The sequence below is a fragment of the Acomys russatus genome, chromosome 11, assembly GCF_903995435.1.
Source record: "Acomys russatus chromosome 11, mAcoRus1.1, whole genome shotgun sequence".
NCBI lineage: Eukaryota > Metazoa > Chordata > Mammalia > Rodentia > Muridae > Acomys > Acomys russatus.
This window is the reverse complement of record NC_067147.1, coordinates 53,615,329-53,630,569: the sequence shown is the minus strand read 5'-3', so window position 1 is coordinate 53,630,569 and position 15,241 is coordinate 53,615,329. Positions and strand designations below refer to the sequence as shown.

At 48.1% G+C, this 15,241-nt stretch overlaps 1 protein-coding gene across 8 annotated transcripts in view; it reads left to right on the top strand.

Moving 5' to 3' along the window:
• Pcbp3 (poly(rC) binding protein 3) overlaps positions 1 to 15,241 on the top strand; it is an 80,144-nt gene that overhangs the window by 4,841 nt on the left and 60,062 nt on the right. For all 8 annotated transcript variants that reach the window (XM_051153283.1, XM_051153281.1, XM_051153282.1 and 5 more), the window contains exon 2: positions 14,696 to 14,828. In XM_051153283.1, the coding sequence (XP_051009240.1) occupies positions 14,819 to 14,828 (10 nt within the window). In that variant the 5' untranslated portion in view covers positions 14,696 to 14,818. The remainder of the gene's footprint in view (positions 1 to 14,695; positions 14,829 to 15,241) is intronic.

Below are 15,241 nucleotides of genomic sequence, written 5' to 3'. Positions count from 1 at the left end.
CATCCCTGAATTGCTTTTGGACATCCTTATCCTGGCACCATGGTGGCCACATGGGACACCATCACACCAGAAACTTAGCACAGCTGCCCAAGTTTTGTCCTGTGCCCTTATGAGATTGCAGGGCCTAACGTTGTCCCCTACCAGGGGCCTGGCTCCTATAGGAAAAGATATATGTTTGACCTTCTGGTTGCACGCGTGGGGGAGCAGGATGCTCCCCCTACCCAAGGCAGATCAAGGGGAGGAAAGTAATTTGAGCATTCTAGATGGGAGGTAGTAGTGGCAAGGAGGCATTTGGAGCTGGACAGTGCGAAGATGACAGTGGGGCCAGAGGTTTGCCTTCAGAAACCATAGGCCCCTAACATTCACTTCAGACAGCCCGGTCAGTAGTGGACCACTGGAGTCTGTGCACTGTTTTAGTCAGGCTTCCCTAGAGTAACAGAACTTAGAGACTGAATCTTATTCGATAGATAGATAGATAGATAGGTAGATAGATAATAGATAGATAAAGGGGATTTGTTAGAATGGCTTACAGGCTGCGGTTCATCTAGTTTAACAATGGTTGTCTACCATTGGAAGGTTCAAGAGTCCAGTAGATGTTTAATCCATGAGGCTGGGTGTCTTAGCTGGCCTTCAATATACACTGGAGTCCTGAGCAGGTAGGCTCGATTGCCAGTGAAGGAGTGGCCTAGCAAGGCAGGAGCAAGCAGGCAAAGAGAAGATCTTCCTCCTCCCATGTCCTTATCTGGGCTTCTAGCAGAAGGGGTGGCCAAGATTAGAGGTCGGGTTTCTCTCAGCTCACAAGGTCAGTGTGGAGCCCGAAGTGCTTGAAGAGAATGCTGCTTGCTTCCCTTTTTGTCCCCAGTTGAAACAAATGCCAGCGTGCTCATGACGTGATTCTAAGTAGGTGAGATGCCTAGCCCTGCATCTGACCTTGTCTGTGTGTAGGGTGGCATCTCCCTCTGCCTTGCCTGTGCATCCTGGAACCAGGAAACTGAGAGAAGAATTGGCAGGATGGCATGAAGAGACATCAAGAAAATTCCTTCATGCCTTCAGGGACAGTAATCCCCTGGCTAATTTTGCCTGAGATAGATGTCAACCCTGTTCAGAGTAAGTGTGACCCATCTGATGAACAGTACAAGAAGGCTGGCCTGCTGGCAGAGACCCGGCCACACTGCCAGTGTGACAGACACAGGATAAGTGACTCAGCACTGCTGTTTGGCTTCTTCAATGGTTATAAAGTGCGGTGAGGGAGAGAGCTCGGGCTGCTGGGGGCTACCCTCAGTCTGCAGACTGGGGAACAGCGCTTAGGTTCTGTTCTGCGATGTCTTACCCAGAGTGCACCTGCACTCTACCAGCAGACAGTGGTATCCTGGTATCATTTGGTGCTAAGCCAGGAAATGCCTTTCTTTTGTCTCCTATTTTTACTTTAGGATCATATGAGGGAAATAACGCCTAAAATTCCCTCATCTGTGTAACATTTTGCAAATTATAGAGTACTTTCCCCAGCCCTGAAAGGTGGGTATTTCATGATCCCCATTTAGAATGAAGAGCCAAAACTGAGAGGAATTGAGTCACAGGATTAACAGTGGGAGTGGGAGTGGCAGGTTCTCTGCAGAGCAGGCCTCCAATGGCCATGGTCTCAGGTGTGGGTCCCTATCTCCCAGAATACATCTGCTGACCCTGAGTTGTGGGCCGGCCCTATCCTCCAGGGATCAGCCTTGGCCTTGCCTTCTGCTGCTCATGTGCCAGTGTAAGCAGCAGCCATTTCCTGCAGATGCTGCCTGCATGCTCTAGGAGCCCCAACATTCCTTCCTAATTATTCTTTGAGAATTTTATATTTGTGTGCACAGCCGATTTTCCTCTTGGGAAAGTCACATTTAGCCTAAGTGTCCCTCAGTAGAAGAATGGATAAAGAAACTGTGGTACATTTACACTTTGGAATACTACTCAGCTATTAAAAACAAGGAATTTCCGAAATTTGTGGACAAATGGATTGAACTAGAAATGGTCATAATGAGTGAGTTAACCCAGAAGCAGAAAGAGTCAAATGGTATATATTCACTTATATCTGGACACTAGCCCAAGGGGCATGTCCCATGAAGTCTTCACTTATCAGGAAAGTGGGACAGAGGGGAGGACATCCTATTGGGACTTTAGGCAAGAGAAGCATGGGAGACTGGGGAAATAGAAGGATCCAGAGGGTCCTAGAAACTACAAGAAGAACATTATGACGGGTGGATCTGGGCCCAGAGGTCCTGCTCAAACTATGGCACCAACCAAGGACTATATGTGTAGTAAACATTGAACCCCGACCCAGATCTAGGCAAGGGACAGGACATTCTCCACAGTTGAGTGGAGAGTGGGGACTTTCACACGAACTCTGATTCCCCATATTTGACCATGTCCTCTTGATGGAGAGGCCTGGTGGCACTTAGAGGAAGGATAGCAGGCTACCAAGAAGAGACTTGATACCCTATGAGCATATACAGGGGGAGGAGGTCCCCCTCAGTCACAGTCATAGGGGAGGGGAGTAAGGGGAAAATGGGAAGGAGGGAGGAATGGGAGGATACAAGGGATGGGATAACTATTGAGTAAAAATAAAAAATTAATTTCTGGGCCTGCTCTTCTAGAGGACCCTGGTTCAATTCCCAGCACCCATATGGCGGCTCACACCTGTCTGTAATTCCAGTTCTGGAGGATACAACACCCTCACACAGACATACATGCAGGCAAAACACCAATGCACATGAAATAAAAAAGAAATTTAAAAAAAAAGTTAATTTCTGGGAATGCTTTCCATTTATGAGTTCTTACTTTTGATTAAATCATATAAGTGGTTTATTCACTGCAGCGCTCTATAAACATAGGATGTTGTGGTAGTTAGTAAGGCTATCAAGCCAACTGATCTAGATTCTCCTAGGAGACACGCCCTTGGATGGGCCTGTGAGGAACAGTGTAGATTAGCTTAGTCTCGGCCTTGCTTGTGAGAGACTGTCTTGGTTAGCTAAGGTGGGAGGCACCATTCCTTGAGCTTAGGCCTACACCGCATAGAAAAGAACAACGCTGGCTGAACAGTGGCAGCCAGCACCCCCTGCTTCCTCACTGAGGAGTCAGTGTGGCCAGCCGCCTGGACTTCCCCGCCATGACAGACTGTGCCGCAACAAACCTCCCTCTCCCTTAGGCTCTCCCCTCTCTATCAGTAACTGATCAGAGCAAGAGGAGAAGTTGCTAATGCAAATGGTGCCCTGTGGGATGGATCATCTTCCATTTGTATCGCTGTCTAGAATTTATTCTGATGATCCTACAGTTCAGGACTCAGACTGGGAAGCAGGTCCTGCTCCAGGCGCTTTCAGTAGAGAGCTCTGAGCCCATGGGATTGTTTTACAAAGGGAAAGCAAGCCAGAAGGGCAGACGGGATGAGGGGGAGGACCTGGGAGCAGAAGTGGGCTCACTGGAGTCAGAGGGACTCTTGTTCTGAACCAGAGCCCACTCACCTGTGCCAAGTTACTGACCTGTGTCATAAGAGATGCTAGAAGTTCCTTAGAGAGAGAAAGTGGTAAAGAGAAATTCAAAATTGTTTTGAAGTAGATGAAAATTAAATTGCAATGATAAGACCTAATGAAGTAGAAGGAAAGATTGAAAACAAAGTAACTTCTTAGAAAGGAGATAATTTGACTCGTGTGTGTGTGTGTGTGTGTGTGTGTGTGTGTGTGTGTGTGTGTGTGTGAGAGAGAGAGAGAGAGAGAGAGACAGACAGACAGACAGACAGACAGACAGACAGACAGACAGAGTAGGTTCCAATTCTCATTAGGGGCACACCTCCTCTGAGCCAACTTCTTCCCACTAGGTACCACTTCCTAAAGCTCCCAACACTTCCAGGTAGAACTGTAGGCTGGCAGTCTAGCCTTTGACATCTGCCCGTCAGGAGAACATCTAAGATTAAAAATTGTAAATAGAGAAAAACTACACAAAATTCACAAAGCTAGTAGATCACTACAGAAAGGTTTTCAAATAGGAGATTAACATACAAAAATAAGTCGGAGTCCTGTATACTAGTAATGAACATGCAGAATTAAAATTAGAACACAGTGCCACATTAGCAGACCTCATGATTCCTAGGTAAAAACATGCACACACACACACACACACCACACACACCACACAATCTATATGAAGCACACTTAGAAAAGCTGATAAATGAATCAAAGGAGAATTAAATACGTGGAGAGATATTCCATATTCAAGGATTATATACTGTGAAAATGACACTTTGCCGTAACGATGCAGAGTCAACACAATACAAATAAACATTCTCTTAGTTATATTCAGACATTGACAAAGTGACTCTGAAGTGTACGGAGGGAAACAGTGGGCCCAGAGTAGCCTAGTGGGGGGAAAATCAAGTTGGCGTTTGGTTTTTCTGATAGGATGTTAAAAGTACTGATTTATGGGGGAAAGAAGCGGTAAATTTTGTTAAAAGCTTTCTGCTTTATAGAGTATGCTGCTGGCTATGAGACTGAAAAACAAGCCCCAGAAATATTTACAGAGGATACCTCAGTTACAGGGCCGCCATACAAAACACAGAAAATTCCTTAAATTCAGATTCTTCATCAGAAAGGATACATATGTAGCAAAGAGAAGAGATTTCCACATCATATCTCATTAGGGAAATGCAAATTAAAATGAGATCACTACATGGCCAAAAGTACAGAGCACTGACAACACTGCAATCTAGAACAAATGGGGAGAAATAAGAATTCATGCTCATTGGTCCTCCCTCCCTCCCTCCCTCCCTCTCTCCCTCCCTCCCTCTCTCCCTTCCATACCCCCATAGCCATTTGTGAAGAAAGACGTTACCAGCTCTCTCTCTCTCTCTCTCTCTCTCTCTCTCTCTCTCTCTCTCTCTCTCTCTCTCTCTCTCTCTCTCAAATGAGATATTCTCATATTTTATGACCCCACAATTATGCTCCTTGATATCTACGCAAATGTGTTGAAAAGTTATACCCCCACAGAGATCTGTAAATGGATGTTTGCAGCAGCTTCATTCATAATTGCCAAAATTTTAAATGCAACAGGATATACTTCAATGGGGTGAAGGAATAAGCAAACTGTGGCACATTCAGGCAATATGGTATTCAGTGCTAAGGAGAAATGGGCTACCAACCATGAAAAGACATGGAGAAATCATAAATGCTTACTAAGGAAAGCTGAACAGAATATGCCGTACACTGTGTGACTCTAACTACATGGCGGTTTCGAAAAAGCCCAGCTACAGAGCAGAACAAAGATGGGTGATTGCCAAGAGGCTGAAGGCTGGGAAGGATGAGGAGACACGTTACAGAGCATATATTTTTAGTGCAGTGAAATGTGTCTGTGTGACACTGTAATCATGGGCACATGTCATTATACCTTTGCCTGAAGCTAAAGAATATGTGACAAAGGAAAACCTTGATGTAAACTCCGTATTTTTCAATGAGAGTGACGTGTCGCAGTTGGTATAGTGCTTGTAACAAGTGTACAAGATGTTGATAATGGAAGGGACTGTACGTCTCCAAGGTGATACCTGGTAATCAATTTCTTGTGAGCCTAAATCTGATCTTTAAAAGTCTATTGAGACACTGGGTGGTGGTGGTGCATGCCTCTGATGCCAGTCCTCAAGAGCCTGGTCTACAGAGCTAGTTCCAGGACAGCCAGGGATACCCAGAGAAACCCTGTCTAAGAAAAAAGAAAAGAAAAGGCTTATTAAAAAAAACAAAAGCATTCAAAATCCTGAGCACTGCCCTGGGTCAGCAAGGAGGGCTGCCCTCACTCTGAGGAAGGCTGTGAGTGTGTGTTACAGTTTTCCCAGGAAGAGAGACTCTTCTGGATGTTGTTTACTGATGATGCTGGGAAGGCGGGACTGTGCGGCACATCACTCCTACTGACCCAGCACAGCACCACCAATGGGGCCAGTACTTGGTTGGTGGAGGTGGGTGGGTGGTGTGTCACTGACCTGTCCATCCATTTACAGTAGAAATAAGGGGCTTAGACCTCTCTGTGACCTCAAGTCCTTGATGGCAGGCTGACTCCACAGTTCTTCCCATGGGCTATTTGTCTGGGGTTGGAGTGGTTTTCTCAGAGATCCTACCTGACTTTTCCTTTCCAAGAGCATAGTAGAAACTAAAGTGATGGCTCTGGCACCTGCCGAGTATCTCACCCCAATTTTGTGATTAGTAATGGTGAAAATGTCCAGCTGTCACTTGATAGCACAATGGCCCTGTGAAGGAAACTGAGGCAAGGGTTCCATGTGTCACTTTAATTAGGGTTCATGATATTGTTTGGGCCTCCTCCTGAAATGGACAGAGCTGGACCCAGTGTCTAGCAGTCTCTGAAGGTCTGCAGGGACTCCTTGCTGCTTGCTACTTTAGGCCCCTTAGGGAAGGGTTAGGAGAATGCTTCGTACACATTGCAAGGTTGTAGGTCTTCTTCCATAGAACCCAGCATCCCTCTCAGTGCCCCTTTCAATCGCAGGCTCTGCTCAGTGGGCAGCTTAGTCCTACAGCCTGGACAACACTCATTTCCAGCTCTCATGGTCATGTAGATCTTAGCCTGGAGGCCACCGTGGCTACAGGGCTGTGGGCCAGCACACCCTGGTGACCCAGGCAGGGGTGACTATTAGAAAATTGTGCCCTCCTACACTTGGTCTTTGATGCCTTGGAACCTCCCAACCCTCACATCAAGACTGGGTCTTGATGCCACGTACAGTGCACAAGCCTTGATGCGACAGTGAACTGTGTCACAGGAAAGTGTTGATGATCCGGGAAAGTGGTAACACACAAACACTGTGGCACCCTGTCACAATGACTTAGTCGAGCCCATGTACACTTTCTAGACTAGCCTGGAAGGAATTAGCGTCCATTTTGTAGTATTGTTCCCTTCCGCCCTGGGAGATAGAAATAGCTGTGGACAATAAGGTGAGCAAGTGTAGGTGATTCCCTTATTAGAATTATGGAAGCAGGTGTCTGGAGGCCTCAGTGCTGGGATACAGCCAAGGCCGGGACACAGCTTTGACTTTGAGGAGAGGTGCTTGAGCAGGCCTCGGTGCTCTGCTGCCACCTAGTGGCACCGATTTCACATAGTCAGTGCGTCATCATCAAGCGGAAGCACCCAGACTGTGAGTGTGCCTTTCTAAACCTGCTCAGTACGGAAGTCCTGTTGACCACACACTGCAGACTACAGTAGCCAGCCTTCTTTGGAGAGGCTGGAGCTGTATCTGGGGTTAGCACCCCATGCACAGGGCACAGATCGGGGCTACAGCTGTGACCTGTGTAGTTCTCCATGTAGAGAGCCCCTAGTGTATTCCATCCATCAACTCAGGGTCAGAGCTAGCATGCCTGAAGCTACATCTCAGTTGACTTGAGGGTTTCATGTTTCGGAAGCAGAAGCCTTTCTTCAGTGTGTGCTTGTTTGTTGTGTTTCTGCCCAGGCACGAAACTCGACCTTGTCCCTGGAGTAAGCAGGGACAGTAGTAGAAAGCAGAAAGGAGTAAGAGGAAAGTTCACTCGGTGAAAGGTCATTCCTTAGATGGCTTCACTATGGGGCTTCTGACCAAAACCATCTTATCTTGCAAAAGGACCGGTCACTATTCACAGCTCATAGGGAGCAGTGGCTTTTACGGTTCCCACCCAGGGTGGCTCCCTACGACCCTCATGGCCACGTGGCCCTGGCTCCTCATTCATCCCTGGTCTCACGCATGCTGGAGCATGTAGCCTTGCACTTGCCATCTTCTCCTGAGTCCCCTAAGACTCCTCACTGCCGGCAGGCACCCCTATACCTCACAAGTACTTTTACTCCCTGACCTCTCGTCCTATTGAGATTCCCACCCACACGTGGCTGGGGAACCACATAGGCAGTGGGTTACGCCAGCTGCCTACTGGCTGCCCAGTAATGGAAGAGCCTCTCCATGAACCAGGGTGCTAAGAACTTTGCCATCAGTCGGTGTGGCCAAGTTTTCTTGGTGTGCAATGTGTCTTGGTAGCCAGAGCCCAGGCATGTGTCTGCCTGTGCACATCTAGCCCCTAAGTTTTCTACAAGCCTGTGGCTAGACTCTGGGAGGTCGGGGAGTGGGTTGAGTTTGCGGGTCTTAACATTCTGAGATTATAAACATCTTGGGGGCCTGTGGAGAAAGAAGGTACATACCTTTGCTCAGAGCTTGTGAGTTGCTCCTAACTGCCCATCTCAGCTCCTGGCTCAGCAGTGGCCTTCCTGCCCTTGCTTCATGAGCCCCTTTCTTACCGGGCTGACTGCATTGCTCCCTCCCTAAAGGGATCATCGCTGGACTTTGTGTGGTATACTTCCAAACCCTATGTGCTGAAAGCCTCAGGGGGAGTTCTCCTAGCCACATGCAGTGCGCAGCCTGGCCACTTGAAGCTGTCTGTGCATCTTACAGTGCACAGTGGAAACCCACATACAGAAAGAGCAAGCTCCAAAAAGTTCTTATGGCTCTGGTGCCTGCAGATGACTCTCTTGGTCAGCTCGGGTGCCCTGGGCCTCTGCTGTCTGGAACCCACCCTCCTGCCCGTTCTAGAAGCCACTATATTTGTCACACTTAACAAACGGGAGCCCCATTTTCCCTGACAGTCTATGAACTGAAAAGTGGTGTTTCAGAGCCCTTCGGAACCCTGTGTCACCAGGTTGTGACAATTGGCTCTTGCTTGCCTGACATACGGCTGCAGCCCAGTGCCCTGTTCTCATCTTTGTTCATCCCTTCCCCCTGCCCTGCCTAGTGTTCCAAGAGGTTGTTTGTCTCAGAGAATGTGAGCCTGTAGCCCCAGGTACTGTCCTGAGCCCTGAGCAATAGGAGGCCACTTTCACCTGATCTTTCCAGGGCCCACATCTGGGTCCTATGACCTATCTCTTGAGGTACCTCGTGTCTCATTTAGATAAGGTCTGTGCTGAGACAGTGACCACTCCATTAGACTCACTGCCTCACCACAGCATCTATGCAGATGTGCACCAAGGCAACACATCTGGACCCTGCAGGCCTGAGTGCCATGTGTCCTGGCTCCTTAGAAGTACTCTGGCTCCCTCCTGTGTATCTAACAGCTAAAAGCCCCTCTCTGGAAAGTTCTTGAACACACAGCTTGATAGAAGCCGTGCATTGATGTCACTGTATATAAAGACAGAACCTCAACCTACAAACAAGTTCATTTAGAGGGAGTGAAGACAGGAGTCTTAAAGAATATGATGCCAGAAGGCTGCACCATCAGGAAGGGGTGTGTGTGTGTGTGTGTGTGTGTGTGTGTGTGTGTGTGTGTGTGTGTGTGTGTGTGTGTGCGCACGCGCACGCACACACAAATCCATGTTTCCCATCCAGTCTTGGAATGGACTTTTAAGAAGATTGAGGGGCTATGCTCTGAACAGCCAAGGGCTTCCTCAGTTTGTCCCTGCCCAAGCCATAAAATTGGGGAGACTCCTCTCTAATGAAAGACTTGTCTTTTGTTATTTATGAAAGGCATATTCTTAGTGAGGGGAGATACTTCTCAGTAGTTGGGAGTTTGGCAAAATAATGACATAAGCTAGCATGATGCTGAACATATTTCAGGGTTAGGCTTTCCCCTAGTGGGAGAGGAATCAATGGAGTCACCATCTGCTTTGTCCCTATTGTATATGAACAAGCATCCCTTACCGCCTCCTTCCCTTCCCTGGTCCAGGCACCTCCCCAGCTCAGCAGCTGGCCCTCTACAGTGCTCCAATGTGGGCATCCCTAGGGCATTCCTCAGCCTGCATCCCTAGAGTCCATCCTGCCCAGTCTTGTCCATCTTTCCTGGCCCTGTTCAAAGGTCTTCTGAGGGCTTCTTTGTAGCTAGGCTGCTCTGAGGACCTGACTCTGGCTTTCCAGGTTGTCATAGGTCTTCCTCCAGAAGTCTGGGATTGCTGCTCAGAGACCCAGCCTCATTTCTTGCCCCACTACTGTAATCCCAGGGCTCCTGGGGGCCTTCCTGGGTACTGTGATCATGCAGAATGGTGGTAAACAAGGGTGTGCTCACTGTAGCCCTTTGGTCTCATCTCATTGGGTTATAGTGACTGTGCCACAGCACCTGGGTACTTTTGGAGTCTGATGTTTAGTATTTGTTTGGCCCTGCAAACCCTACCATGGACCATAGTCACGCAGCTGGAAAGAACTATGGTGAGGCGTGTGCTCCACTTTTCCTGGTGAGAAAAGAAGTGAGCCACCCTTCCCATCCCAGTTCTCCTTGTCCTCAGGTCTGTGGCCTTCATGGCTACAGAGAACAGGATTCTCTGTAGAGACAAGGAGAAAACTGAAAATACGTTGAGGTTTTATTTTCTATTTCAATAAATTTATCTACACTATCAAGTTTCACTGAGTTTAGAAAAATGACTCCATGAACACAATTGAGAGAAATTTTACACACACACACACACACACACACACACACACACACACACGATAGGTTTGGTCATTGAAAGTCTTCCTCACAATAACATAGAAGTAGCAGAACTCTCTAAAGACTATCACAGTTTTCACCCCGAGTGCTTTGTTACACAGGCTTCAAGGCACCACGCTAAAAGGAACCAAACTTTGGAGAATCTGTTACCGTGCCATGTTCCAAGGTGAACCATGGTCCTGGGATTCTCTTCAGTGACAAGCCATCGAACACATCCAGTACCGTGAGAAGAAAGTAATGTGGCCAAATTGATTTTCACAGAAACAGCCACTTAGGGCTCATGTGGGCAGGCTTGTGGGCCACCTCAAATGCTAGCCTCTCAACATGTGGTACACCATGGGGCTGTCTCTATCCAGCAAGTGGAGACAATGGGCCAAACCATGGCCAGCCGGCAGCCACACTCATCACACTATGATCCTTGAGGAAGGGCACCAAACAATAGGAATCACATTTGTATTTGTTAGTATGCTGCATTTTTTTTCTTTAGTTCCCAGAACAGTTTTGTACTTTTCTGTAAAAGACACAAACATTAATATTCAAGTTGAAAAAAAAAGTAGGGGTTTCACAGTGAAGCAAGCAGAGGCCAAGCTGATGGTCACTGTAATGGCCACTAAGCTTCAGAGTGCTGGCGAGTTGCAAGTAGCTGCCTGCCCAGGTGCTTCCTTTCTGCTCGGGCTTCTTTCTACTGGTTTCTTAGTGTGTTCAGATGAGCGGCCTAGCTCTGGACTTTTCCGGATTGGCTAGATGGGCTGTAGGGAGCAGGGGTTAACCAACAGGAAATACTATTTCACCAGGATTTCATATTTGGCTTGCCCCTGAGCCTGGCCAGATGCTTCCAGGGCCCAGGCATATAGCCATGTGCTGGAATAGCAAGCACATAGGCAGAGGTCAGAGCCACGGGCCTGGACCCCTGGCAGTACTGTTTCTCTCCCTGGGACATAGGTAGTTCCTTCCCACACAGCAGGGTTATAAGCTTCGGGGCTGAAGGGGTTCTGGACATCAGACCAAGAAAGGCATCATGGCTGTGTCCTTCTCCTGTGCAGATCTGTAGGAAGAGGGTCGCTTTGAGTTTATACATTTATCACTCAGAGGTATACTTTGATCAATTCTTGCTATCTTTTTACCCAGGATTCTAGAGGTTTGTGGCCCAGCCTTCTTTCTGAAGAGCTCACCTCCATAGTTTCTAGGGAGCCCTGGGGGTGGGGGAGCCCACATTTCAGCTCTCTGGCGCTATTATTATTCTTAACCAGTTTTAGATGACCTGGGGTCATCAGCAAGCATCTGTCCCCAGAAGCATCCCTTCCCGCTGGCCAACAAAATGCACCTTTAAACAAAAACAAACAAAAACAAAAACACAAGGGGCTGGAGAGGTGGCTTGGTGGTTAAGAGCCTTTGTCGCTCTTACAGAGGACACCGGTTCAATTCCCAGCACCCACACTGTGGCTCACAACCACTTGTAACTTCAGTTCCAGGGGATCTGACGTCCTCTTCTGGCTGCTGCAGGCACTGCATCTATGTGATGCACACACTGGATGCAGGCAAGACACTCAGACACTGTAATCTTTAAAAAGCAAGTAAACAAACAAGCAAGCAAACAAAAGCCCCAAGTGGGCTCTCCGAAGAGGAGACCAGCACAGGGTGTCTTCCAGTGGCTTAGTTCTCATTTCTGACATCAGCTCAGCTCCACTCTCCCATCCTTCATATGCTTCTCCAACACAGCTCTAGAACCTTCCTCGGCCACTGCCCCAGCCCCTCTGAAGCACCTTTGTTCCATGACCAGCAGTTCTATTCTCACGTACGCCTCACCTCCACTGGAGGCCCAGGACTTGGTGCTTTGGTCCTGAAGCCCATTGGCCCTCACTCTTGGCCTCTCTCCTGGGGTTGTGTGCTGCCCCTGCTTCTGCCATCTCCACCATGGCTGCCGCTGCCACCACTGCTAGAACCCCACAGTGCTTCCCTTCTTTCTCAAGCACTCAGCTCACAGTGAAGTTGTTGGCTGATGAGCACGCAGGAACTAGGAAACTCAGAGCCAGCTGTATGAAGCCCACACTTCAGCTGCAAGGGAAAGAAACACAAACACCGAGGGCCTGGCCTTACTGTCCCCCCACCAACACAGTGCTCTGGCTGCTTCACCGTGACATCATCAGGACTGCTGAATCCTAATGTTCTTTTCCTGGCTTCATGCTGATTGGCGGGAGAATTCTCAATTCTGATTTGAGAAAACTGCCCTTGCTTCTAGAATTCGGAGGGCCTTGCACAGGGCACTGGGAAGGCCCATGCTTTCTCCTTGAGATCTTCATGGTGACTAGTGATGAGAGGCCCAGTGGGTTGGAGTCTGTCCCAGAGGTCTCACTGTGACTCTTGGGATGTGACTGTCATTAATTCCTGCAGTACACCTGAGCATGCCGCATGAGCAGGGCCCTGAGGTGTTCACTGCTCATGGCGTAGGTTTCAGTTTTCTTTCCTGCTTTGCTTCACTCACCCACTTGAAGGTTCCAGTCCTGGTTCCACGGCTTCTCTCTGTTTTTCAGTATGCGTGCATGTAGGGTTGTGCCCTTTCAATCACTCAGTGTCAGTGTCATATCAGGGTAGCTCCGAGGGTGGGAATGGGGTGAAAATGAATACAAGCTAATGTCGCAATAGTTAATAGAGTGGAGGATCTCTTTGAGTCCTACTCCCCTGTATGGTATTGGAGCTCAAACCCAGGTTTTGTGAATGCTAGGCCAACACTCTACTACTGCTCCATGTCCCTAGCCCTTGGAGTTTTGAATGAAGGTCTCACTACATATTGTAGGCTAGCCTTGAATTTGTCATCCTCCTGCTCTGGCTTTCCTTGTGCTGGGATTAGGTGGAAAATACCATATACCTGACTCTTACTTTATTTAATACTGTGTGTGTGTGTGTTCATAGTGTGTGCAAGTGCACACATGTATGTGCATGTAGAAGTCAAGAGATTAATATTAGTGATGTCCCTCAATTGTTCACCATCTTATTTATTTATTTATTTATTTATTTATTTATTTATTTATTTTTGCAAGAGTCTTGCACTGAAATTTACCAGTCTGGCTAGAATACCCAGCAATCCCCAGGAATCCTCCTGCCTCTGCCTTCCCAGCTCTGGACTGTAAGTAGGTGCCACTGCACTTTGCTTTCTACGCAAGTGCTTGGGGCTGAACTCATGTCTCCGTGCTTATAAAGCAAGTCATTTACCAATTGAGGCATCTGCCTACCCCACTGTGTAACTTTTTAAGTATTACCTTAGCTCCTATGCTCTGTACACATTCACGTGACCTCAGTATCCCACACACTGACTTCAGGGCCCAGGTCCATACCCTGGCACTCAGAGTTCATTTTTGCAGCAGCTTTCCCAGATGCAGGACCTGGGGAGAAGGGTGGGGTAGGCGTCTTTCACCCTTGGCTGGCATGGAATCCCTTTGCACCAGTCTTGTCTTTTTGCCTGGCTTGGAACTTGGGTGAGTAGCACACACCTGCTGGAGACAGCCTCCCTCAGCTGCTTCGCTGGCCAGCTCCGGGAAAGGCAGACACAGCCCAGGCTGTGACCGCTGTCGGCGCACTGATCTCACAGGTCCAAGTATAAGCCACCTTTTAAGCATCCCTGCCAATCACTTGTGGATGCCATGGATGTGTACACGTAGATAGAGTAACAAACAGTGAGGACGATAATGGGGAAATGCTGCTGTGACCAGCAATCAAATGTCTGCTGTTGGCACCAAACCTGACTTCCAAAAGTGAAACGCCAGAAGCCCAGGCTGAGACTGCAGTGAGGCTGGAGAGGACCAGACAGTGTGGAAGGGGGCTCCAGCAGCAATACTACAAAGGGGTGAATTGAAGGGACTGGTGTTATTACATTTGTGAGCTGTGAACATAGAAAACCAGCAATACACTTAGCATGTAATCTGATAACTGTCATTTTGACCTGTGCGGACATATATGCTAAATATTATAAGTAGAAGATATACATGCTAAAATTCTAAGCAAATCAGCCATGGGATGCGTGTTGTGAAATGGATACCTTCTTGGCATTCTTTTGCCTCTACTGTGCTGCTCTGCCATCATCTCAAGGGCATCTTTGTTGGTACATAACCTCCCCACATAGGTCTTAGGTTTGGCCATTTTCAGAAACATTTGCTGCTCTGCTGAATGTGAAAAGAAAGACTGCCAAGGGCCTGGTCCTAAGATCAAGGCCTTGGAGTTCAGGTTCACACTCCACTATGTTTCTCTTTCAGGTAGGTGAGCTCCAGCCAAGCCAGCCCCGCCAGAGACCTCCAGTTTTGGTGGACGGTGCTCTGAGCCACAGTGCGTTTCAGTATTTGGATCTATGGACCTGCTTTGAACCATAGAGCCTGCCTATGGGGGAAGGTGAGTGGCCCTAAAAGCCCCTCTGTTTGTTTGTTCATCAGATGCGATGGTAGCCAGAGCCAGGTTCACCTTTAAGGAGCATCCATGTTGGCAGTGCCACTGCACTCTCTTTTTCCAGCTCCATTCTACTAGGCCCTGAGGTTCTGTAAATACTTTGGATTCCTTCCCAGAGCTGTGAGCTTGTACACCCTCTGCCCAGACCACCCAAAAGGAGTCCACAGAGGCTGGATCCCTCTCCTGGAGCTGCCCTGAGCAACCAGGAATCATGAGGCAAGCACAGGTTTAGGGACTGAAGAACAGAAGTCTCCAGAATACTGATGGTTGCCATGGGGTTTTATCCCGATTTTCTGTTTTCTCATACTATGTTGGAAAGAATTATTTATTTTGGGCTGCTCATTGCCATTCACAGTGCC